Below are 27,537 nucleotides of genomic sequence, written 5' to 3' on the forward strand. Positions count from 1 at the left end.
CAAAGCTCCATGTTTCACATGTTCGAAAAGGGACTCAAATAGCTGTGCCACATAAAGATGCAACAATTTAATTGTCCCGCCACGTGGAATCTACTGTGAGAGTGATGGGCAGATGATTACAACGTAATGAGGATATGCGATTAAAAGAGAGAATTGTTGTCCTCACCTGAACACTGTCAAACCGGTGGCCATGAGATTTGTGATGAATGGAACAGTGACTACAAAGGCTATCATTAAAACCGCAACAGTCTTTTTTTATACAATAGAGATTAATATTGAAAGTACAGTGGGTCGATTTCAAAAGCATCTCTGTGAACTATGAGGACTTTATTGCCTCTCACCTTTCTAAATATGAAGATTCTTTCCTACCAATTATTTCTTCAATTATGGGAGAACATTTGGATCTCGATTTTTGTTATAAAAGATCAAACTTCAATTGTTTAAAATATTTTTAACTGTGCTTTTATTTATTTATTTTTCATAATATTCATTTTTATCTTCATTTATGTTTTATAATATATTCTATTTTAAAATATGTTCATGTGAAAAAAAATTTGTAGTGAAAGTAGTGTTAAAACAAAACATGTGTTTGTGTTTTGTCCATAACCGAACACATCTCTGTGTGATTTCTGGGACAACACATTTAGTGCCACTATTAACACAACTTGTGATGTCCCTTTCATTTAAGTAATAAAAAGTAAACACAAAATGTGTTAAAAGAATAAAAATCAGTGTGTTAATAAATAACACATCCATTTTGAGAGTGTAGTATACAGTAGTATATTACAATATTTACACAGCAATATTATGATATAAGAACTAAAATTATCTATAGAATTCTATATTTATTAACTTTATAAATGAAACGATAATAGATTAGTATACTCTAATATTTCCTACAATTAAGTTCAAAGGAATTTACTATAGTTTACTATAGTAAATATTAAAGTATGCAAGTATACAAAAGTATATTTCTTAGGTGGGACCTATTTAAATATTTATTGTGTGAAAATTATTTATTAAACTAGTTTAGGACCAATTGTACTAAACAATACTCACACATAATTTCACCTTGAAAGACATTTATTAACCCGCTGGAGTCATTTAAACTTTTATGATGGCTTTTATAAAGCATGTATGAGCTTCAACGTGTTGGTTCCCATGTGTGGACATTTACAGTGACTGCATTTTTTATTAGAATCTTAATTTGTGGAAAAAGTAATACATCTGGGATGGCATGAGAGTTAGTGAATCATAAGAGATTTCATTTATATCTAGAAGTATTTGTATTTATTTAAACATACAAATAATTATATATTCACTGTTCAAAATTGTTATGGACCAACTAAACTAGTAAGAGTGTGAAATGCGGTGTTCTAGGAGGGCTTCTATCCTAAAAGTCACCCATAGCAAAAGAAACATCTGTAATGTAAAAGCCTAAGGTGAAAAGCACAAGCAAAAAATACATTCAAGTGAAGGATAGTGTTTTGCTGGATGTGTCTGTGCGTGGTCATTTATTGTCAAGAGTCAGTTTTGTAACGTAGCGGGCGAATACATTTGTGACATTTGGCGATAGTCGGGTTGGTTCTGATGCCCTCTGGATAAACAGGTGATCCCAAAATGCTCTTTCAGCTAGTAAAACCCACTCGCCCTTATTAAGGAAAGATGAAATTGAGGCCACAGAAGCTGAGGGATGCCCACACAACCATGGTGTAACGATAAGCTGCTCTGTCTTTGTGCCGAAGGGGATACGACATGGCAATTTAAAACAGCTCAAGGAATTCAAGATTGCTGGATGCTTTTTTAACCCAAAGTACCAAGACTGGCACTCAATTCCAAATATAGCCCAAACTTATTTATCTACACACAAACGTATTTGGAAAAAAACATGTCAATTTGCTCAATACCTGTGACAGCAGTTTGTTATTATTTTCTTCTAGAATACGGACTTTGTTTTCCAACTGCCGGATGTAGTTTGAGGATGGATCTGAAAGAGACAGGAACACAGAGGAATCAAAATAACAAGGTCACCTGGAATAAATTATTCATTAGCATTCCCATTTATTGCAATAGCATATACTCTGCTGCCATACTGTATATTTCTTTTGTGGGTGGGGAAATCAGTTCCGCATGGATTGAACCAATCATCTGAGCTGTAAGTATCATGTGACTTGCTTCACATGAGCCACAAGAAAAATAAATGGAAAAAACATGACTATTTATGCTGGAAACATAAATTATTATGTTTTTTTCTACTGACCCTCCAAAAGTTTGAGTACAGTATATTTTTATATTCTCTGAAAGGCTCTTGAGGTGTTTAAATGACACTTTAAACAGAACTTTGTATGCCTTTGGTCATTTTTACACTGAAACTGTCATGGTTCTGCCCATATAATTTCTTGCTTTAGTGGCAGAGTCATGAAATAACCTCTTGTTTTGTGTGGAGAGAGAGACATGTTATTGTAATCATGACAACATGCGCTCTCTGCAGTCTTGTCTTTGGTCCCGCCCCTCTCTTTCTCTCATTAACTTCCCTTCAGTGTTTTAGTCCAGACACCTGTCCCTTGTTAATTATCCTTTATTAGATTCCTCTATTTAATACACTGTGCGTCCTGCTACAACCCCGTGCGTCCTGCTACAACCCCGTGCGTCCTGCTACAACCCCGTGCGTCCTGCTACAACCCCGTGCGTCCTGCTACAACCCCGTGCGTCCTGCTACAACCCCGTGCGTCCTGCTACAACCCCGTGCGTCCTGCTACAACCCCGTGCGTCCTGCTACAACCCAGTGCGTCCTGCTACAACCCCGTGCGTCCTGCTACAACCCCGTGCGTCCTGCTACAACCCCGTGCGTCCTGCTACAACCCCGTGCGTCCTGCTACAACCCCGTGCGTCCTGCTACAACCCAGTGCGTCCTGCTACAACCCCGTGCGTCCTGCTACAACCCCGTGCGTCCTGCTACAACCCCGTGCGTCCTGCTACAACCCCTGTGGATAGTACCTATTTATTGTTTTCTTGCCTTGTAACATTGTTCCTGAACCTGCTTACCCTGCTTAATTTGTGTTCTAGTTAGTCCGACGTTGTGTCATGTTTGGCTCCTGTCTCATCGTAGTCTTGTTATCTTTTAACCTTGTTTTATCCCCCTCGTGGGAAGTGTTTTTTTTTCAGTTTTGTATTTTAGTCGTGTCTGTTTTTACCCAATTGTGGGTGTTTTGTTTTGTCTCTGTTAATAAAGTCTTGTTTCGTATCCCCGCTGCCTGCGCTTGGGTTCTTCCCCCTCTGTCACAGCCCAGTCGTGACAGCGATTTCTGACAGAAACTATCTGTTTTTTAACAACAATACTGTTATTTATATACACCCAAGCCATCTTAATTGTTTGTATTTACAGCTCTGTATAGAATGTGTACTGCATGTGCACAGATGTGTAGTTTTTCTTTACAAAGTGAAATGACATGAAGTCATTTCCCTGTGGCTTCAGATTCAATTGATTCAGCATAATTTATCATCATTCATGTGTTTTGCTGATGTCTGATAAACCTCTGCTGAATTTGTTATCAGTTTACACAGGACACTGGATTTATGGCCAAAAGCATGAAAATGTGGTATCCTGGTTTAAAAAAAAAAAGGCTATAACACAAGATGCAAGCAAATAAAGAGTAATTACAATCTTTAAGTGTAGTTCAGGAGTGGCATCACAGTGATATAAAAAATGACCTAAAAACTTTAAAAATAAAGTAATAATATGCAGCAATTTTGAGAATAAGCTGGTAGTTATTGTAGATGTATCTGATTTTACAGAGTACTTTACTCACTTAAAAAGCAACTTAATGCAGTCTAGTGCCTTTACCATACGTATTTTATACATGCAGGACTAAAACATGACTGCTTTTTTCACTGCAAATTTTGTTATAAGCCTAACACTTAAACCCATGTCTATCTGGGTATAAGCCCTTGGCGGTGGACATTGAGGCAGCGCTGGACGGTTATAAATCCACTGTGACACTAATCTAACTTCATCTGGTTCAATGAACCAAAGGCATGAGCCAAGCCGATTAAGAATGAACTCGGATCCATAAAACCTATGCTGCAGGATCCTCGCACAGAGTTCCAACCAAAACCAAAAATTGTTCCAAACAGAAGCCACGGCTAGAAATATGACTCCACTACCTCAAAGCAATTTTGAAAATTCACTTTCCATCATTCTAGGCAGCTAAATGCTCTTGTCAGCATAACTCGTGCCGAGACCCAGACTCAGCTGCAGTTTGTTGAGCTGGGCCTATGGGAGAAACAGAACTGTCCTTTTTTATTTTGTTAAACTGTACGTCCTTTTGAAACAAATACTAAAGAATACTACTTTATAGTATTTATTATAGACCAAAATGCAAGATGTATGCAAAGCTGGAGAAGAATTTCCTGTTTCAGTCTCTCAACACTACACAGTGTTAGAACAAATACAACCAACACAATATGTTAAATGAATATAGATGTAAAATTATGTAAAATAAAACACTAAATTAAACTAAAACAGGAAATTATTCAGGACCAGAGTTGTCTATGTCTTGTGAAATGGTCAATAGCGATTTATATTCAGATTCATATATGGTGCCAAATCAATTAGAAGTTAGAAAAGTAATGAAAATTTGTTTTTTCCGCAGAAATTGTCTATGTATGCAAATTGTATAGTGTCTAAGGTACATATTTGCAGCAGTTTGTATGAAGTATGTAGATACATATAGGCACATATAGAAAAGAGGTTGGTGAGTTGCTACCCTAAAATTCGTCAGAGGTCAATTCTGACAGTTTGACAAGCAGTAGGAAAAAAGATAGAAAATAATAACGGTTTCTGCAGTTCTCATCTACCCCAGTTTCAAAAATGTTCCTCCTGAACGCATCAAAGTACTTTTTAACAGTGTTTCAAATTCAACTTTATTTTGGTGCCAATATATCTGTCACTGGGAGCAAACAAAACTAGGCAGATGTCAACACGATTAAGTGCGTGGCATGCCCTCATTCTCAAAAAACATGAACAAAACTATACAAGCTAAAGCTAGACCTAGGCTAGACTACAATAAATATGGGCACACTTGCAAAGTGTCGACCGCAATCTGTTTCTGTCCAAACAGGCCAGGACAAAACTTGAGACATTTAGAAACAAAAACTCAAAGCCGAGTGCTGTGTTCGGTTGCCACTTGCTGTATCAATGTAAATCTGGGTCCTGCAGTAAAACTAGTTCAATGCAATACAGCTGAAGGCATCCGCACATAATCGAGTTACGGTCCGCACGATTTATATGAAAGAAATGTTCAAATATTTCTCCTAGACCCAAATTAGATTAAAATGAGAGCAAATGGAAACTTTTGGTTAAGTCTTCTGTTTTCCGGATATTTCTCCTGTGAAAGGGATACAAAATCCCAACAGCTGAGCTCAGATTCACCAGGTCTGCATTCAAAAGTCAGTATTTCAGTTAGAGCACACTCAAAAGATAAAATCTTTAAATTTACCCAAAAGTTCACCCATGTAACCCACATCAATATTGCACATCTCTTTGAACAACTGTCTTATCTCCGTGAGCATCCTCTGAACAATAAAAATGTCCTCTGAGTAAATGAACTAAGAATCCATAACATTCCAATTCTGAAAACCAATAAACATAGTCATTAGAGCACAAGCACATACTCATCAAATGATGATCAGTAATTCGTTCATGTTAGCTCAGTGAAGTGACACGCTTGTGTTTACGTGTTGCGGTGTGACACCGGGTGAGTGAGTGAGGGTGGAGTAGAGAGTCGTTCCCTCTCGCTTTGTCGCTTTCAATCGCATCAGCAATGCCATGACCCACTTCCATATACCCGCGGCTGCGGCACAGAAATCACAAGGGAATTTATAGGATAGGCTACATGAGCAACAACTGTTTACTTGTTATCATTATAAGCACTCCTTTCCAACACGAGTCACACCCAAAGCTCCAAAGAAGCTTGTTTTTGGTAACACTTGAGTTGAACGCAAAATACCGATTGTGTTTATCCACAGGAATGCCGTTGTTCAACTTCCTCGGAACATCTGTTGCAACACTGGGCGTTCCTCACTGCGTGCGTGCATGCGTTTGAAATACAGTGAAATGCAGTGTGTTTGGGCAATCATGAACGACTGTAGGTCAACAAAACCTCTTAAAATGGGCGTGCGCAGGAGTTGCTGGATCAATTGCTGCAAGATGTGGCAGTCCGAGTAGAAACAAGAGTCTCTACAATAATTCGTTCCATGCTGCCTGACCTCATTCTGTTCGAAAATACAGCACGGCAGACAATGAAACTTAATTTAAAGAATGCAGACCAGAGGGAAAAAAAAAACTTCTCGGAATCTACTGTTTGTCTGAAACTCGTAGACAAAAAAAATATTTGTTTAAAGGCCGAAAGAAGCTTTCGTTATGTCACTGAGTCAATAGTTTAAAGAACAGGAATGTAACAGAAAGAAGGAAATAGATGGACAGACATGATGTTGCCATGTTCATGTTTAGATATGCCTTACTATCCGTATTTAGACTGGGATCCATCAGGAGTTTTTTTATTATTGTTCCTACTTACAGTTGGGTGTTTTAAATAATTTTGGCCAGGAAATCCCATCAGAAAAATCAGAAATCTCAAAAACATCAATAAGATTAAATGGAGATTAAATTGCTGCAGGTTGTTTTTGCAGAATAAACCCAGACAGTGTGATCGGGTGTCTTGTTTCACACTGAAAGGGTTTATTCTTGCGATAACAACTGGCTGTATGTACATTATCCCGCTTAATACATGGCAACTTACCTCATACGCAAGTTACGAAACTGATTTTTGATTTAAAATGTATAAGGTCATTTTTAACAGATGCAGACCTTCCGCAAGGAAAACGTGTTTACTCTCTGTTTGATCATTTGTAGATATACACGTTATTAAAACCCATGTTAATATTAATTTTGTATTAAACTTTGCCTGCAAAAGTGAATTGCGGCATCCAGGTTACCGTGTGTTATCAATTTTGAGCAGTTGTTATCTGGAAATATCAGACCTTGGAATGTGAGCACTGTGTAATAACATTAAATATATAAAAAAGTTACTTTAGATTTTAGTAATAATAATATTATGTCTGTAATGCCTTGAAAGAGAAAACATCTGCAAGTTAGCACAATGACAATAAAGTTCTTCTAAATTCTAAGACAAATACGGATACTAAAGTAAATAATGCAAAGGTATTAATGGCTCAAACACAAATAAATGGCCTGCCTTGTTTACACCTGGTTTAAAGATGTGTTTTTGATAAAGGACCACCATAGAGGGCAGAGCAGTGAAGCATGAGAACAGCACACCAGCTCAATCTGACATGGCCTAGCACTGAGTGAAAGGTCACATTAGTAGTTAGTGTTCAGTCAGGGATGAGCATCATCTTCCCCGCCACAACACAGGGTCACCTGCCCACCTGTTTGTTTGGCATTGTGAATGAATATTAGCATATTGCTAAGTGCCTACTTAAGTATTACCAAACATTCTTCAGGGTGGTCTCTCAAAAGAGTCAGGCTGTCCAAGGTCAAAAGGCTGTCCGGACATTTTGAGGAGCTTATGCTCCCAACATATAGTCGGAGTCTCTTAAATGTACATCTGTGGGATTTTAATCTCCCATTTTATCCAACACTAATATGATTGTGCTGTAATATAAAAAGCACACTTTCCTTAAAGTTCGTAAACAAGCTAACACCCAAAGAGAAACGACTCTACACCCACAATCATAACCTTAGTTCTTTAGTTTAATCATTGACTTTAACAGTGACCTTGATCCTCATGTGAGCACACAAGTACACAGTCACGGAGGAACGCTGAATCACCTCCTCATGGATATAAGTGTTGGTTATTTATCTACTCTGTAATGATAGTGGAAAGGCTTCTTATGTAGATGTTTTGAAAAGGTGAAGTAACGTTTAAACACCTTTGCCTATCCCAGTTAAACATGTAGTCTCAACAACTAAGTAAGGCCATGGCATAAGTTTGGGGCAGGACTATCAGTTTGTCTAACCAATGACAAATAATTGTTTGGGAAATCAGTTTGAAACGTAAAAAAATGATTAATTCGACTTCTTATTGTGCAATAGGGCTTTGCGACCCAAGTTCGAGTCCTGGCTTGTGGTCCCTTTCTTGATGCATGTGACTCTCATGCTATATAACATCCTGTTCTATTTTTACAGTCCTATTGAATAAAGGTAAAGAAGTAATATTTTTATGTAGTGAAATGAATGGTGTTACAATACCTATTAAAGCTACTCTTATTAATCATCATCATTTTCTTGTATGTTTCGAATTCACCTGGGAATTTTAAGATTGTTTGGAGGACTAAAACTGGAGAAGTTTGTAAAAAATGGTGAACCAACAATATAAAAAACAACATAACCCAAAGAACCCCTGCTGAACAAAACCATAGAAACCATCAAATAATTTTGAATGGTTTCCATTAGAATACCATTATAACTCAATAGCTTTTAGTATTTGTAGTGGGTTTTGGGCATACATTTTTACCAATAGACACCGTAACAGTTTCCATAAAAACAAAGTAATTTAACCAAGTGTGTCTCAGATGCTACAATGAAATAGTTAAGACATAAAATAAGATATGTTTTACACCTAAAATCCATCCTGTTATCCCTCTGGACTACTAGCTCTGTAAAGTAAATGTTGGTCACATGAGTCCACAGCAGGAAAGACAACAACATTTCCTCAGGGAACAAAAGACACGTCACATTTTCAGGCATAGCTGAGCACATCACAGCTACTAAAATACTCAATAAATATTTAATGCACAGCCAGACACCAAGCGCATCAAGGGCGATAAGATTCCTCTTAGTTAAGCTAACATGAAATACGTTGCCGAATTTGTACAAAATGTTCTTACCATAATACCACATGAAAATAAACAAATACCGAATAACTTTCACACTTTATTTTTGTCATCTGCTTTATTTTTTGTTTGTAAAACATTCATTCCTAATATAAAAATATAGTTTTTAGTAAAGTAATCTCTTAAGAAATTATTATTGCAAACTCTGTTTGCCATGTTTTCCTAATGGAGGCATAGGTCACACATAAATGAAAATTATTTCATAATTTACTCATGTAATTTAAAACCTGTATGAGCTCCTTTTATTCTTCAAAACGCTAAATATAATATTTTCAAGAAAGTTGCTAACCTAACAACATTGGCCCCAATTGACTTTCATTGTATGGACACAAAACCACTGAAACGTTTAAAAAGATATCTTCATTTGTGTTCAACAGAAGAAATAGACATACAGGTTTTGAACGACATGAGGTTGAATGAAAGATGACATAATTAGTATTTTTGTCAAACTATCCCTTTAATAATAGCTGATCAACCTCTTTTTTGCTGAACACCATAATTATAAAAACTGTTTTTCCAAGCAATCACATGCCAATATACAATTCACGTGTAGCCACTTGTAATTCTTTAAAGATCAGACAAGTTCACACAGGTCAGGCTGTCGTGTTTGTCTGTCTATTAAGCCGTTTATTGATTGGTGGGTGGTAAAGCGTCTGTAATATCGTTCAGCAAGATTCCCCAGAGTGCGTTTTCAGTAATGCTGACACCACACGGCGCAGAAGTTCAATGCATCCTCATGGTCACGGGTACGAGTGTGAGCTTACCGCTGGCAAATGCAACACTTATGTAACCCAAGACGCCAATGTGTTTATCTGGGAAGACATGCACTTCAATTATCTATGTTGTTCCTGGGCAAATACAAATGCAAATACTCCTCTGACATATTCCACTGACACAGAAAAGAGGATCAGATACTTTACTGTATATTTTTACTTCTACTTTTATAATGTTTTAGGAAGATTTGTCAAAAATGGTTGTGAATGTACCCTTAAATGGATACTCCACCAAATATTTACTCAATGACAATTCGTCGCATTTACAACATAAGCAGACAGATAGCAAAAAATAACAGAAATACTCAAGACTAAAAAAAACTGAGATAATGTCTTGGTGGCTCCGAAGAATTTGACTGGAAGTGTTCAGAACAACATGCATGAGCATGTACAAATATGTCCTTTACAGTACATGCAGTTTATTATACAAAAAAAACAAATTAAAAACTATAAACTGCAATGACATATTTAAGTCTCTACTCCAAAGCAATCGTCAATCTGGTGGCCTTAACCTGGCACCCGTTAATGCATCTTTGGTCAAAACCATCACTTCAACATGCTAATGAACCACAGCGTTTTTCACAGTTTTTCTATGAGGAATAAAGCATATTCCTATGCACCAGGTCAGAGAAAGATCTCTCGGAGAGGATTACTTTAGCTTCATCTCAGCTTTCTGACTCTCTTTTGGCCTCGTGGGATATTGGAGGTATGAATATAAATGCATGGCTGCATGCCGCCTCCTCCTCTACACCAGGCTCGGGCTTTTAAATCATAGTGACATTCTAAGACTCTATGGTGTCCTGTTGAAAACCTATTGTTGTGTTCAAAAGTACATCCCTGTTTTCAAACCTAAGGAACACCAGAAGTTTCGTCTCTTCTTGTGAAAAAGAACCAACATCTGCAAGCTTGCTGTATAATCTCCGGCCTCCAGGTGTTCACACGTCCCACTGGGCAGCAATGAGACGCGCTGGTGGAGCAGAGGCTGAGACCGCAATGCGGAGACCTCAGACTTGCTCTGACTTCATTTTGCTCTGACTTGATGGAAATGGGCTTCTGCTGAGATTTTACAGAGCCCTGACTGACGCATCTGTGGTGAGATCGGCTGGTGGCGGTATCTTTCTTAGCCTTCATCAGATTTCCAGTTAGTGTGGGTTACGTGAGACCTCTTTTTCTTTAGCACCACAAGCACAGTGTGCATGGTGCAAGAACAATTTCTATCTTTGTCACTCCATGTGACCGTTTTCAAGACTTTGTTTTGAGACGCTTGCTCCATTCATATGATGGCAGGTTTTCCAACAAGCCTTGAACTGCTTTGAAGTAAAAAAACTGAAAAGTGACAATGGCATGGGTGAGTATACAGCACACTCCAAAAACACAAAAACTGGCATCATAGCAACAAGACTTAACAAGTCTCTTGCTTGTGCAGCAAAATCAATGGATTCAGAGACTCAACCCAAGAAAAGCATGCCTTAACTCTGTAAATTTCATCTTTTACACCCTTGTGAATCCCTCGTAAGAATGATTCCTTGACCTCTGTTCCTATTCTGTGTACAGAACCATTTGGAAGGTGGCAATTCATGGTTTTCAGATTAACACGTAAAAAATATGTAACACACAGTTTGATTTAGTACATTAAATTTAAAACACCAAGCAGAGCTGACATCTGGGGATTCATCAGGTGTGGGAAAAAAAAAGTACGGACTGATGAGAGTTTACAAAGAAAAGGGGAATGTGATAGGACTCCAGAATGAATATTGGCAAGGCATTTCAGAGGTGGCTTGATCTGAAACGATTTAAAACGGATGCACACATGGCTTTATTTATTTTGAACAGGTAAGACATTTCAATAGATAACACAAAAACCGTACCGCACTGGTTCTGTAAATACAGATGGGTTCAGAGTTTCTTCGGTTGTTCTTTCTATCTTTGTTATGTTCTTTATGATAAATGTAATTTATTTTGTGTTAGCTACTCCAAGAAACCATTTCCACCTCGACTGTCAAGTATTGGTGCTGATTCAGATCGTGATTTATTTCTGTCATAAGATGTTTATGTCAGTTTTCTTATAAGCATATCATCTATTGCACTGTTTGCATAACACCAACACCATGCATACACTGTTCAGTGCATAGCGCAAATGTGTCTGTTTATGTTCTTATTTGTTTCGTGTTATATCAAAAGGTCAACATTAGATCATACGAAGATCGCATTGAAATGTGAAATCTTATATGCGTCTAGGCAGGCATTATTGATTCAAGCAATAATTTGAATATACATAACACAGTTTAACCATTATTCACAGTGCTTGACTCGATCCGATTTGATATGCGCTTGTTAAATATAACAACCTTTTGCATCGCGATTACTTATAAAACATTTATTTTACAATGTGGTCAAAACAAATGTGCTAGAAATATTACTTAGAAAAATTACATGCCTATTTTTTCATGAAATAATGCAGCGTTTATTGTTAATAGTTTTTCAATGTGTTACATTTAATTTTAAAAATCGTGTGCCCTCATAAACTTTAGTTAAAATCTGAAAATGCACTTCTGTCCTGTTATGACTATCCATCTTAGATGACAACGGCTGTTTTTTATACATCCAATCAAATCGCAGAGAAAGACGAAAGCCATGGCCACTATTTTTCTCATTCAAAATTCCCTTTGACTCAGAAATATGTTAAAATACAGAAGTAAATACGATCACAACTTCCTGTTCACAGGACTTAAATGCATCTATTTCTGTATATACCAAAAGGATTCCAGCAATTAATGCAGAAAAGGCAGAAGTCTGAATTAGTTTTTATTAACTTTACAATTTTAAGATGTTTGCTATTAAAAATGCATCTATGTTCTGTATGGTTGAGCAAAACAGGGTTAAAATACACTATATTAATGTGCCCTAATTTGAACTTCAAATGTCAAAATGAAACAAACAACATCTAGACACACTGTACTCTCATCTAACCCCCACCACCTAAATGAAAAGTGGTCTCAGCTCATGGGTTTTAGTATTGCCTGCAGATAAACCTTTTTTGAAGGCCTTGTGTTTGTCTGGGAGACAAAAGCGAAGGCAGATGGTCCAATGTTTTCTGAGTAGACATGTAAGATGTGAACATGAAGATGGAGCCTCACACTTTTTCAGAAAGCAGGGGGATATATAAAGAGTATATTTTGAGGAGGATTTCAAAGAGAGAAAATTTGAAATGCTTTCAGTGGCAGGGATGAACAAAATTAAAAGCAGAACACTTATTTTCATGAAGCCTCAATAGAGAATTGAAGAAGTGAAGTGTGTAATTTTTAGTTAAAATACTTTATTCTTTCTTAAAGCTACAATCTGTGACTTTTGCCTTTCTATCCTAATCTCTTATTGGACACAAACATACTACAGAATACTTCAAGTCAAACCTACAAAACTATACTCAGCAATATACTTGGCTAATAGAAGACATAAGAGGATTATTTCACAATTTTTCTTAATTATTGTATGCTGAATAATGTTGTTGCTGTGTTGCACAAGTTGGATTCTGAAGCAAAACAAGCTTAGGACCACAGCTTTAGACACTTTTATTTGCATAACTTTTGAAATATCCAAATGTTTAAGGTGAAAGACAAAGACAAAAGATGAATATTAAACAAAAATGTCCTCCTGTAAAACGTGTGGAAAAAAGCTGACTGTCAACACAATCTCAAAATTGGATTTCAGTGACATTGGGGACACTATGGTTAACTTTTGCCCGACGCAACGTAAAGGTCACGTTTCAAGTCGACAGAATTGGATTGCTGAATGTGTACTTTGAAGCCACCAGTGACCTGCCATTGTGCCATCTGGCCACTTCATCAACAGCATGATTACGCTGCATTTCAGTCAGCAATAAATAAACAAGTGCCTTCCACTTTGTCAAAGCCTAAATTACTGTCATATCAGAAGCCCATGAAATGGCTCCTACAAACACACAACAAACAAAAATGAGAAAAATAAGAAAATAGATTCTTATTTATAACGCATTTCCATCAATAGTTTCTTATTCATCTAACAGGATTTAGGTTATAATGCACAGAGACATTGTTAAACAAACAGAAACTGATGCCACAAAGAGAAATTTTCCAGAATGTATATTTATTACACCCAGAAAGATCTCCTTTGCGACTTCTTGCTGAACATACATATCCACACAAAATTATGTCAAAATGCCCATGTGGGCAAGTAGGGATGCACTTGGACCACTTTTCCCTTTACTAATCTGATTTCGATACCTGAATTCTGAGTATCAGCCGATACCAATCATGATCCGATTTTCCTTATCAACGTAGAAAACAACCACAGGTCTTTACTTAAAACTAAGACTGTTAAGATAACATTTTGTGCAATTCTTGCATGTCCTTTGAGTTTGTGACAAAACACTTAGCAGTGTTTACATATTCTTTATTACTGCATAATATAATTCATTAAAATAGAAGTTTAATGTGTTTCATAAAGTACAAGTTGATTTTATAATGCCAACATTTTCAGCATTTTTTGTTAAGGTGAATAAAAGAAAATGTTTACCTATATATTTCATCATTGAGGATTTCTTTAAAAAGTCAAAAAATGTGTCTTGTCTCGTCTCGCGGGATAAATGTCTTGTCACACCCCTAGCTACTGGCTATAGTTTTAAAATATTAAAACCATTTAATATATGCATTATAAGGGTGTACGAATGTAGTCATTGTGTGAGATCTCTTTATTGATTGTTAAGGAATGTGGGAATACCTGACTGGCAGAATTTTTACATGACAACAGAAAGTTAAGTTTGGTTTTAGGAGCATTACTTTGTGATTTATGAGTCATGTGAGTGCTTGAAAGGCAGGTTTTAATAGTGACACAATAGTTACACACCCTTTAAACATGGAGAAAATATTAAGTATGAGACAAATGTTCACGAAACATATCTCATCCAAATGGTGCTAAATCGAATCTATTAGGATTCAATCGAATCTATCAGGATAAACCAAAACACCAAGTGTCACTCACCACATGGATCCGATCATTTTTGTATTACTGCCCAAACAGTTATTAAGAGTGAGTTCATGACAATAGTATGAACTATGCCACATGAGCTTCCAAACCAGATTTTCACAACAATTCAAGTTACCTTGATAACACACAATGCTCTTTAACCTTGCTGGTGTCTCACCCCTGAGAAAACAACCCTTCACTACATCATTGCCACTGCCATAAGACATTTGTCATAGCAGAGATATAGAAGAAAAGAAACAGATTAAGTTACTATGGTTTCCCACTATTGCTAACAATCCAATTCATAAATCACAAAATATATTGTATGGGGTCAGAATTATATTACCAGTACTTGAATTTGAAAAAGCTACCGCATTTATTACCTCAAATTTTACTTCTTTAATTCTGACAATTTGCTAACAATATCCATTGCCATTTATTTAAAAAAACAGCCTCCTTTACTTTAAAAATCTGAAGGCGTTAGCAGTTACGTTTTTTTGGCTAATGGTTGCAGGCTAGTGGCTTTAAGTCAAGTCATGTTCTAAAACATCACACCTGGAAAAAACATAACTAAACGATGATTTCTTAAAAGTATGCAAGGTTCATGGCATTCTAGCAATACGGCTCACATTTTGTGTACAATTATTTTTACTTTGTATAACTGCTATCACATCAGCACCGGTGGTCCAGTGGACTGCGCTGACATAATGTTCAGCGGCACATCAGGTTTTCGTAATCTTACGATCAAAATCTAAACAATTTCAAGAATTACACAGAAACCAGTATATGTCAGCAATGAAGGACTACTTCCTGTATGTGTCAGGTCTTCAACTTTAGAAACTCTGAGACTATGAGGCAATTTCCATGAATGGCCAATAGTTACTTTGGGATCATTCAGTTCCATTTCCTTTTAAGTATTTGAAATTATATATTTTGTTTATGTTGTTCAAAGTTACACAAAAACACTGACTGACAGCTATTTTTGCAATCCTTTTACCCATTCAGGTGTGCGTTTCCCGAACAACGACATAACTCTTTGTATAACCACCATTGTACAATAGATTGTTGGGGAAATAACCGATGTAGTTACGACTGTTTCCCGAAAGCGTAGGAACTCTGTCGGAGATCAATTGTTTGAACCGAGTTGGTTAGTTGATAACGCCACACACGTGGTGGAGTCATGACGTCGTCTACTGATAAATACATTCAGTTCTAATGAATGTCAAATTATTTTTGTAAATAACCTTCACTGCATTTAAAGGCTACTTTTGTTATCCTGTTTTTTTTATCTCTTGTTTTATTTCATGATATTTAATTCATTCATAACTTTCATCCTATGTTACTCTGCCCAGGATTTCCCCAGGGTCCTAGTCATGGGTCATTCATGAACGATATATTATTTTTTAACGAATCTTTGACATGACTCGGGAGTAACGAGTTTTCTCAGAGAGCGCTTCGTTCATTTTGTGTTGACCGTGCTTGTGCAACATTGTACCAAAAATTATTAGTTCCTCTCCGCTTCCCGGATCATCAGTCAGTTATGCATGTTATATGTTCTATTACAGGTAGGAAATCATATACAATTATCAAAAGATATGTGCAATAAACATCTTCTCTAAAACGTACTGTCCTGTTCTTTTTTCGGTCGGTATATTAATAAATGTTTCTTGTGGATTTCTGCGTGTGTTTTAAATTTATCTGAATAAATATCTGTTTTGCATAAGAACTGTGCTGGCAAAATATAAACAATAAGTAAAACTAGTACAGTCAGTGTTTATGTCTAATGCATATATCACACAAGATATCTCTTATTAAATAATTGCACATTTAAATTATATCATTAGCCTATTATTATAAACTTTGCTAACTGCATGAGACATTTTGGTAAAAAGACAACCTGTAAACCTTTAATGCATACCTGAGTGACTCAAAATTGAAATAAGTTATTTTTGTACAGCATGTAATACATTATACACACATCTTGTCATTTCACGTTACAATAGAACGAACGACTCAAACCCGAAGAATCTAGAGGTGAACTCCTCCTGTTTCTGGTTACAGTGTGCATAGACTGGCCTATGGGGTTGTCACGTGACAAAAGAACAGACGACTTGGACGCGTGGACTCGGTAGGTGAACTAATCATTATGTTTTCTGTTAATGCAACCTGTATGGGCAAAATAACGAATGACTTGGCCATGAAGTCTCTAAAGTTGAGCCATAATCATTTTTGTTTCTTGTACAGATTGCAGAGCTTTGCTTGGCTTGGCTGTCAGGAAATAATTTAATTACAGTTTCTCATAACTTGTCCCTAACTGCAATATAAGTTATTGTCGGTAACACTTTACAATAAGGTGCTATTTATTAACTATTAGTTAATGCATTTGCTAAAATGTACTAAGAATGAACAATATTAATACAGCATTTATAAATGTTAGTTCATGTTACTTTCAGCTTTTACTTTTTAAATTGGCACTGTTAACATCAGTTAATGTACCATGATCTTAAATGAATAACTGTATTAACATGAACAAGGAATAATAAATTCTGAAAAACATAATTGTTCATTGTTATCTAATGTTAACTAAAAGCACCTTATTGTAAAGTTTTACCGTTATTTCTTATTGTAAATCCAATCAAAACTAGCATAAATAAACGTTATGGGGTAATTTGGCTGTTAACATGCAACATTAATTTAACTCTGCTCAGATTAACGAAATGAACCAAATGACTAGAAAAAAGATTCGTTCATTTTGCTGAACAAGATTCAAACATCCGAATCACAAAAATGACTAACTAGTTCATACTTTCTTGACAAACTAAAAGATTTCAAATTGAATTAGTATATATTTAGAATGATGGATATAGAATGCACTGAATGTTGCTTGCTTTGTTCAAGCTACTAACCACAGCTCTAAACCTTTAGTTCCAAGCAAGCAACTTTGCGACGCTGCTTGCGATTGATAACGATGGCTATTGATGCTTTTGGGGAAACGTACCACATTACATTTTGTCAATTTCATATTGCTTTTAACGACCAGACCAAATTGTAAGCACTGCTTTTCCATTTGTTGAAAAAAGTGACAGTTTGTGGTAAGTGCCAGTAATGGATCCCTGCTTGTAATTGAACTTCATGGTGAAATATGAAGCTGTCTCTGGTGATTACCACCATCTGTGTATCAGGACATCCAATGACTCAACTGACTGATGGAAGCCCTTCAAGAGGACCAGAGGGCATGCACAATTTGAATCCTATTCACTCTCTGTTTGCCTTTAACCAGACCAATATCTCCAGCGATTCCTTCCATGGGTCGCACTTCACTTGTTTACCACCTTTCTGCGGCTTTTAGCGTGTCTGAGGCGCGCTCAAGTGTTATTAAATGACAGTGCACACCACACGCTGAACCCAGGCCACACACACACTGACTCCAACCATTAAAAACACATTTAACTGATCAGATGAGATATAATATAGACAGTACAGAAAGATCAAAATAGACTATGAAGAGTTTCTCAATATTGTATATGAGTGAGTCCGACAAAGCCTGTCACATGGCTTTCTTGTTTCGCCAAGATTCCTGTTACTGTACAGTTCTTACTAGCCAATAATCTTTAGTTTGGTTCATTGGTGTTAACTATTATTTACAATGGTAATTCGGAGACAGATGGCATTTATAACAGACGGAAGGGCATTAAAAACAGCATATTAGACAAATATTGGCCCAAAATCCTATTATTCACCATGTTTAGTGTGAAATCAAAGCAGACATATTGCAGTATTAAACTTGTTTCACTTTCAATCTACATTGGTTTCATTCTGCATAGTTTGGATTAAGACTAGAAACAATTGACTGTGTGTGGATGGCATCCCTTCTTATAAACTCCCTCTGAATAGTGTAACTACTACCGCTGATGTATACATCTAATTTATAAAGTCAACTGTTGGAAGACCACTAGCATACACATGTACCAAAAACCACAAAGATGGCAGCTAAAATGGTCATTTTTACTCACCATTGAGTCCATTGGGGATACTCCTGTGAAGATGTGGAGTGGACAGATCGTCCATGGATCGTCTTATGGTGCCGATCTTGTTCTCCACGGCCTTATGTGTATGGTTATGATGATGGTCTGGGCTGCAAGCGCTCCCACCGCTGGAGGTACTACTCCCATCACCAACATCTCGTACATTTCCAGAACCCCCATTCAGGTTGCTGAGGCTGGACTGGCTGTCTATAGAGCTCCTAGATCCAGCTCCATTCCTATCTTCATCCAGCATGAGTATGATCTCCTTCAGTTCCGCATTCTCCCGCAAAACGCTCTCCTGATTGACCTCCAGCTCCTTAAGTTTCAGCTGATAGGCGCTCACCTCCTTCCACACGGCGCTCGCCGTATACCTCCCAAACCTCTGCCATTCCCGGGACAGCTTCTTACCTTTCTGCCTATCGTCATCCAGAAAGCAGCACAGTTCCCTGAGCTCCTGGTTGACGTCCTGCAGTTTCTGGTTGATCTCCTTTAGGGTACGAATTTCGTGGAGGTGCACCTGCAGTCTACGGTTGATGTCCTTCATCATGTTCCCCTGTTCCAGCATCAGGTTCATCTTCTCGCCGTCGACCCGTCTCAGTCTCTTGATCAAGTCCTCTTTGCTCCATCTCAGCAGTTCATCATCAGATATCTTGCTCAGGTCATCATTAGGACAATGCTTTGCCATCATGATTCTTTCTCAAGGAGAGGCGGTTTCACAGCGAAATGTTCAACACTGATCTATCATGGTGCAGTGTTTCGATACCAGCACTGAATTAAACGCGTTTTTGTAACCGAAGCATTCGAGTATTATTATTGGATTATGTGAAGGAATCTCTGAGAAAATTAAAGGCCGGGCTCGAACTGATTTGTATTCCGGACAAATGTTTTCAAATCAACAGCTTTATAAAAACGCCTCACTCACCATGAACCTGTCAATCGTTCGTGCATATTTTATAAATCCGAAAATGTACGCGATATATAAATCCAGGGTCATTTTAAACGAGCATTTTCGCAGAAGCAGAAACCCTCGAGACACACGCGTGATCTTACAGGTTTCAGGCGCAATATTAAAATAATACTACACAACGCGTATATTTAAAAACATAAGCGCATTCATTTTCTCAGGACGGTTGTTATGAATCCTCTCATGTGTAAATGCACACATGCTCTTCCTCTGGACTGGTGTGAAATGATCTGAGCGCGAGCGGATCGAGCAGGTACAGAGAGAGATGACAGTCAGAACAGCAGGCGCAGCCTTCTTAAAGACACAGAGTCCGCATTCTTCAATTGCTCAATGTAGGGAACATTTTGTCCCGTTGCATGATTCAAATAAATGTTTTTAATAATAAAAGTAGTTTAATACTAAACGTTTATGTTTGGTTCAAATTAGATTATACAATCACACTCGGGTTTTTTATACATTTTTCCAGTAATGAGCTTAGTGTAGGTTTATGAATGTTTACTTATGAATGCCAAGTGTAGTGATACAGCCTACTACAAATATCGAAATCAAATTACATCTTAAAAATAAAACAACAAAGAAAGAAAATAAACAGTTTTTAGCCGTAAATGTTGTATTTATTTATCCAATGCATTGTTCAATTATATGCATAATCAGTTGGTTTTAAATAAGTATTCTTGTTTAAACCCCTTCTGACCATTAACATTGCTCTTCAGCATATCAGGACTCTACTTACAGAGGTCGACGTTTTGTCTGACATCGCCCTCTTCTGGACACAATATATATGTTCACCTTGGTCATTACGCTGTTCGTTACGTTGCCACAGCGAGTTACAAAATCGACAAACATTTCACAAACATTTTCTTTTGGTGGGTAAATAAATAATAGTACAACTGTGAAAAGGACAAACAGTTTTCTAACAGTTACTTGTGATAGTTTAGACCTATAAATGACACAAAAAAATCGTTATCGCGAATAAAATGAAAGTCTTTACTATCGCCAAAACGTCTTTACTAGTTTACTTTACAGCCTAAACGTAAAACAAACCATACGCATAGATAAATGTATACAGTTAAATAGCAAACTTTCCGAGCCTGAATATAGCCGGCTCCATAGCTCAGTGGTTAGAGCACTGGTCTTGTAAACCAGGGGTCGCGAGTTCGATCCTCGCTGGGGCCTGCCCGCGGTAGCTTTTCGATGTCTCAGTTAACGTAAATTTGAATGTGAGCACATCATTTTACATTCAATTGGCTATTCATTTTTAAAAACAGTTGTTTTGGATTTATGTTTTATTTTATAACTACATCCATATATATACAGTAGCCTACAGTATTTATTGTCAGTTTGGAATATATCATACTTCATTCATCAACATACCCATGGTTATATAATAGTAACAATGTAGTTTTAATCCTGTTTGATTGATAGCTATGTGTATGACCTCGGTAAATATAATGGTTCAAAAAACAATGGTAAATTTGTTGTTACTATGGTTTTATGGTTATACCATGTATAATGTCTATAAGAGAAACATGTGGATATTATATTTAAAGCTATACTGTAATTATGTGCAATAAAACTAATATTCAGCAGATTTAGCTCCTCCAAAAAAGCCCTGTTTGATCTTGTGGCCCCCTGAGGAAATGAATTGATCTTGACCATAGGCCTAGAATATAATCTATTTGCTATGTTTAATGGTACAGATAACTCCACTTTGGGGCCGGAGAGTTCCTGTGTCTTTAATGTCAAAAGACTGTCCAGGAACCAGACTGAAGTCAAACCTCTGAAGCAGTTTGGCGAGCACAACTTTCGCCTCCATCTAAAACAAAACAAATGACCGTTACACAGATCTGAAAGTCTGCAAATTATGTCATTGAGAACCAAGTTCATTTGTGAACTTTTGTGTTTTCTCACCTGTGAGAAGCCCTGCCCCAGACAAGAACGCGGTCCAAGTGCAAACGGGTAGTAGCAGTAATAAGGCCTTATAAAAAAAACAATAGAATTCATATGTTTTATTATCGACTACATACTCTAACAGCTTAAATATGCTTCTTGATGAAACATAAATGTTGAAGGAAGTTCTTTAAAATTAAATAAAGTAAATTGTATTCAACAAATGAATATATTAATAAACAGACTATTCATAGGAACAGTGCTCACATAAGATGATTTAAGTTGGCAAATGGCAAAGAAGATAATGGATCTTGTTGGTGATAATGACTTACTTTGGGGCATTCACATCAAATCTCTCTGGATCAAACTTCAGCGGATCTTTGAAAAAGTTTTCCATTCTTCCGGAGACATAAGAACTGAACTGTTAAAGATTAAAGTCACATTTAATCCAAAAGGTAATTTGCCAAGTTATTTAAAGTTCTCCATCCTATAAAATGCCAGTGTGGCAATTATTCAGAAAACAATGGAATACTCACAACGGCAACACATCCTCCTGGGACTTTCAGTCCATTTATAATAATGTCATCAGGCAGCCAGCGAGATGTTCCTGGAGCAGGGGGATAGAGACGCAGCGTTTCCTTCAACACCTGCAAGGAGTCAACAAAACCATGAACATTCAACAGTCCTCATGATCATCAAGTGTTTCCTAAATTCCTGTAAATGTCAATAGACCTGAGACAGGTAACTGAATTTTCCCAGGTCTTCATATAAAATTTCACGTTTAGTCCCAAGGACTTCATCCACCTCTGCTTTCACTCTGGGAAATAGAAGAAATGCAACTGTTATAACACGGCAATAACAGACTGAATTATCCGTGGCGTGTTTTACCGTTTATATATATCAGGGTGTCGTCCTAATTCCATGATTGCAAACGAGAGCTGATTGGCTGTTGTCTCTTGACCTGCAGAGAACGTTGGTTGTAACTGCTGCAGTTTATGAACACAAAACACACAACATGGTAACTTACCCGCAATAAAGAAAGTGACGAAATTGTCCAGCATCAGCTCATGATCTTCTGAGTTGTTTGCTTTTTCCTCCTCTTCAGCAAAAGTAAAAACAGTTAGATGTTGATGTAATGTTGACTTTAAAGACGTTTTATGTCATGGCCAAAGAAGATTTAAATACCTGCTGTCTTGAGAATTTGAGTGAGAATGTCTTTGGGGACGTCTTCACCATTTTCCACTGCTGTCTTCCTGTTCTGTATCCATTTCTCTCCTGTTGCACGCAAGAGTACAGCTGCATCTTTAATTTGTTGTACCGTCTTCCAGTTCTTGGGGTTAAGCTGAAGTTTCACAAATGTAAAAGACTGTAATAATGGATGACGTACTATATGCGTCTTGAGGATAAACATATCCAACCTTGAAAAAAGGGTCTCTTAGATAATATACCATGCCTTTTAAACACAACTCTATAGCAGCCTGGAAGGGGGAGTCAGTATTCTTCAACAAGTTTAAATCAACACCAAAAGCGACCTGTGGATAAAACACATTAAAATAATAAACCCAGCCATACTGATCAACAAATGATCTGACATTAATTGTACTCCAGAAATTAAAACAAAGTGAATTAAAGAGAAAATTACTTTATATTTTTCTTTTTCAATAGCTGCTTGATGGTCTGAATCAAATCAAATAGGAGTTAAAGGAAAGGAGTGTGAAACCTTGGCAATGACGTCGAGTGTGACACAGTTGACCAGATCGTGCATGACGACAGGTGTTTTCGTGTCTGCCGTTTCCTCCAGTTTGTCCATGAGGCGTTCTGACATCTCATTAAACGTGCCCATAAGGCCTCGCAGGTATCTGATGGATACAATATCATCAACTTTCAGCTTTTCAGTGTCTTATACTGTACATGTTGTGTATTTGACTCACGAGCTGCTAAAGGCTGGATCCATGATGCGCCGCTGCCTGTACCAGACGTCATGATCTATGGCCGTCGCAAGTCCGTTTCCCAGGAACCTGAGACGGGTGGAATGATATGCCTTATTTCGTCACTGAAAAACCAAATCCCTTAATACGTTCACATTCATAAATGTATCCACTTTAAAACAGTAGTTTCACATTGTCTTTGCAAGTCATTTCAATGTATTGTTTAATATGTTTTACATGCTTTTACATTCAACTCAACCAGTTGTGAATATAGTTGAAAAGATTGTAAGCTAAAAATGTAAACAAACCTAACCTGTATAGATGTCATTGATATGTATAACACAAAAGAAGATATTTTAAAGAATGTTAGAACAATTCTAGGGCACTATTAATTACTGCAGTAGGAAAACATCTACTTTAATCTGTTTGTTTACAAACATTATCCAAATATTTGATTTGTGTTTAGAACAAACTAATGTGTACAGGCTTGGAACAATGTGAGTAAATTATGATAGGACTTTTTCTATAAAATAGAATATTTTAGCAAGAACTATCCTTTTAGAAAAGCTCTTAAAGGAAATCAACTTTTAACATGTTTAAAATGTGGCTGAATTGAATACAAAATTTGGTTCTTCAAACACAAGAAAAGGAACAGGAATTCCTTTCATCCAAAAATAGGCCCACTGCTCTGAGGATTGTGTAGGAGCCTGTGAATAGCACATCATCAAGCTGCTGTATGCTTCATTTCACATTTCACAAACAGATTTAACTATAATAGGGTCATCATTAGAAATAGAACTGAAAAGCGTAAAGCATTGAAATGGGTAAAAAGAGATGACAGCAATTCATTACAGATTGGATGAAGGTACGGTGAAATACTCACCTTTTTCCAAACAAGCTAAAGAGTTGTTTGTAGACAATGGGATCTTTTGGGTACTTCGGTGACATCAATACTGTCTAATATAAGATGTGATTAGTTATTTAACTTATTATGAGTGTAAATAAGGATAAAATATTCACCTTTGTAGTCTCCGGGCAATAAATCATGACAACAACAAAATGCAAGCTGTTAAGTCTGTAGACAGGACCATATTTTTCTGCCCTTTAAAACATGAACACAAGCACATTGTTACGATCTATCAGTTCTTACCTTGACCACTAATAAAAAAATTCGGTCTGTCTATCTCTCTTTCTACTGATATTTACTGTATTTTTTATTTGAAATGTAATTTTTTTGGAGGATGTATTTACAGAAATGCAATATAATATAACTACTGTATATGTTCAGAGGTGTAAAAAAACATACATAATGAAGTGTTGTTTTTATTACAAAACCTTAGAATAAGCTATTTCTATCTACAAACACAGCTGGACCTCTTACATGGAATTCGCAATGTTGTTTCTACAGAAACAGCTCAACACAAAACGCTTCGTAAGCATGTTATTTACTTGATAAAATAGCAAAAATGGGACAACATCTTAAGGCTAAAATACACTACAAGACTATTGCCCAGATTTTCAGTTTGGAAGTCTGTGCCAGTCTGCAGATTTGATCAGTAGTGTGTTTCTATCTGAAACCTTCAAAAAGTCTGCACTTGTATGATGTCTGGTGTAATGTAATGTACATCTGCTCGGATTTTAAAAGTCTTGTAGTGTATTCCAGCTCTTAGTCCTCTCTCAGCCGCCGTAGTGCCTAGAAACGGAGGGGTGCAGTGAGCCATTGTCTGCAGTGCGCAACCTCACCACAAAATACTGCTAAATTTCACACACTGGACCTTTAAGTGTGTATGTGGGTGAGAGAGGACAGAGAACTATAAAAAACGTACACACACTACAAAGACTTTAACCAAATACAGTACAACAAAATGACAAACATCCATAAACTCCACAAACCCAGCAATCTTAAAGGAATAAATCACCTCATAATGAACTTTGATCCATGTTTTACTCACCTCATGCCATGTATGCACATTTCGAAGCTTCAAAAACATCGGGCACTATCTAATGCCATTACTAGGCTTGGGAGAACCAGGACATTAAATTATAAAATTACTCAAATTGTGTCTGGCTGACACAATAAACAACTGGGATGACATGAGGGATTCAAATTAATTCTGGGCCAAACTATTCCTTTAAACCTGACTGCAAGGTCCACCATGACAAAAGGTCGTCCAACAGGACTTTGACCGAAAAACGTTTTGCAACATATATAAAAAAAATATTTTTTTTTTATTCACTAACCCTCTCTCTTTCTCTCAACAGGTAGTGGTCTAGCTTTTGTTAAACTATGAACTTTGTATTAGCACCTATCGTACTTTTGCTCTTGTATGACAAATCAGTTATTGCTCCCTGAATTCTTTGTAGGTCGCTTTGGATAAAATGTAAATGACTAAATGTAAAATGTAAATGTAAAATGACAGTAGAATGTTTAAAATCAATCCCAGCTTTATCCAAAATAATACTTAAATATACTGTAACTGTAGTAATCTTGTTTGTTAGCAAACTAAATTCCAAGTGTTATTAAATCTTGCCTAAATCCTACACATGCTTATCTAAATCCAATACTACACATACTATTCTATAAAATAGTATATAGTATTTACTATAATACTGTATAGGCCTTCTACAATTTACAATAATAAATAAAACAATAGGCTATGTTATACTTATACTTCGTATGTGAGTTACTGTGTGTTAGTCATACATATTAACTGAAAGTAACTATTACTTTGATGCTTTATTGAAACTTCTTTCCAAATCGCCAATAAATTTAGAAAGAGAGTTTATACCAAACACGTAAAATAGTTACGCACAAGGTGCACTTTGGTTCAATAAACAAAGTCCCACAAACAATGCATGTTGTCTCATACAAAGACAAAGTGAAGGTCTCAGTTCTTACCATTGCAGAAATAATTCGTGTATGACGTTTTCCGATGTCGTCCCTCTAATAAAAGTCGGGATATGTCCCAGTAAAAAACTAGAAGAAATGCAGTTTTCATGTTAGTCTATCTTAACTATCGTTTGCTATATTTAATTTTCGCTATATTTATATTGCAATATGTTTAAATACTCGTATTATCCCCGTTACAATAAAATAACATGGTTTTGCTAAAGTTGAAAATTAAAAACATGGTAACTGTCGTATAAATGGTCACCACCGACTACATTTTTACCACAAAAAACATGGTTCATTTTCGTAAAGAAGTGAATACGTGGGGTTTCTTACTTGTCTCTTGGAGGTCCAGGTATATGATCATATCTCTGATGAACATGTCTAACATACAGACAATACGCAACAAATGCGATTAAAGCGACACCGAGCACGTAAAACATAATATATGAGAGCCATCCTGTGATCTCCTGAAGGACTGTCATTGTTACGAATACAACGTGTGTGAGACTCCAGAACACTTTAAACAACAAGCTGACAAGTCTCACCTATTTCCCGGTATTAGGACATCAACTGTTATTTGGACGACAGAGGGTGTCAAGTCCATTTACACCATTCTAGATTATGTGATGTAAATCGCCAAACCTTAAAGGAATATAGCCTATTATTCACAACATAAACTATCATTTAGTCACACTCATGTCATTCCAAACCCCTGTACACAACATTTTGAGAAAATGTCTCAGTGGTTTCGTGTCCATACAATGGAAGTCAATGGGGCCATTTGGTTACCAAAGTTCCTCTAAAAATATCTTCTTTGGTGTTCTGTGGAAGAAAGTCATACAGGGTTTTAATGACATGAAGGTAAATAAATAACCCTGCTGAACGACAAAACACTAGAAAACCTCACAGAGATTCTGAAGGTTTCCATTAAAAAAGTAATTGTGAATTCCATTTGTATTGTGTTTAGGCATTATTTCAACACCCGACTGTGGCGAGTCAAACTTAGCGCAATCAGCGTCGCCATGGGAACAGACGGAGAAAACGAGGCACAGCTGTCGGTTGTCAAAGAATCATCAGAGCCGTCATAAAAGCTGGCTTCACAAGAAGCACGGAGAGCTACGACTCCAGGTCAGAAGAGTGTCTAATG

At 36.8% G+C, this 27,537-nt stretch overlaps 2 protein-coding genes across 3 annotated transcripts in view; both read right to left on the reverse strand.

Annotated features, from left to right (window-relative positions):
- ccdc85cb (coiled-coil domain containing 85C, b) overlaps positions 1 to 19,936 on the reverse strand; it is a 30,432-nt gene extending 10,496 nt beyond the window's left edge. Inside the window, exons 1-2 of the mRNA XM_079474951.1 lie at positions 18,704 to 19,936; positions 1,908 to 1,987 (exon numbers count right to left, since the gene is read on the reverse strand). Coding sequence (XP_079331077.1) covers positions 1,908 to 1,987; positions 18,704 to 19,403 — 780 coding nt within the window. The 5' untranslated portion in view covers positions 19,404 to 19,936. The remainder of the gene's footprint in view (positions 1 to 1,907; positions 1,988 to 18,703) is intronic.
- Positions 19,937 to 21,270: 1,334 nt separating this feature from the next.
- LOC306904756 (cholesterol 24-hydroxylase-like) lies at positions 21,271 to 27,529 on the reverse strand. Of its 2 annotated transcripts, XM_079474825.1 has the most exons (15): positions 26,724 to 27,529; positions 26,397 to 26,474; positions 24,518 to 24,599; positions 24,381 to 24,454; positions 23,501 to 23,587; positions 23,290 to 23,428; positions 22,988 to 23,101; positions 22,755 to 22,911; positions 22,597 to 22,668; positions 22,458 to 22,530; positions 22,302 to 22,386; positions 22,106 to 22,216; positions 21,902 to 21,990; positions 21,591 to 21,657; positions 21,271 to 21,495 (listed from the first exon to the last, which is right to left on the reverse strand). In XM_079474825.1, the coding sequence occupies exons 1-15, from the start codon at positions 26,870 to 26,872 to the stop codon at positions 21,355 to 21,357; spliced, it is 1,518 nt and encodes a 505-aa protein (XP_079330951.1). In that variant the 5' UTR covers positions 26,873 to 27,529; the 3' UTR covers positions 21,271 to 21,354. The 2 variants fall into 2 exon arrangements, with proteins under 2 accessions (XP_079330951.1, XP_079330952.1); XM_079474826.1 differs by lacking the exon at positions 21,902 to 21,990.
- Positions 27,530 to 27,537: the final 8 nt, after the last annotated feature.

Source organism: Barbatula barbatula (assembly GCF_947034865.1).
Source record: "Barbatula barbatula genome assembly, chromosome: 15".
Lineage (NCBI taxonomy): Eukaryota > Metazoa > Chordata > Actinopteri > Cypriniformes > Nemacheilidae > Barbatula > Barbatula barbatula.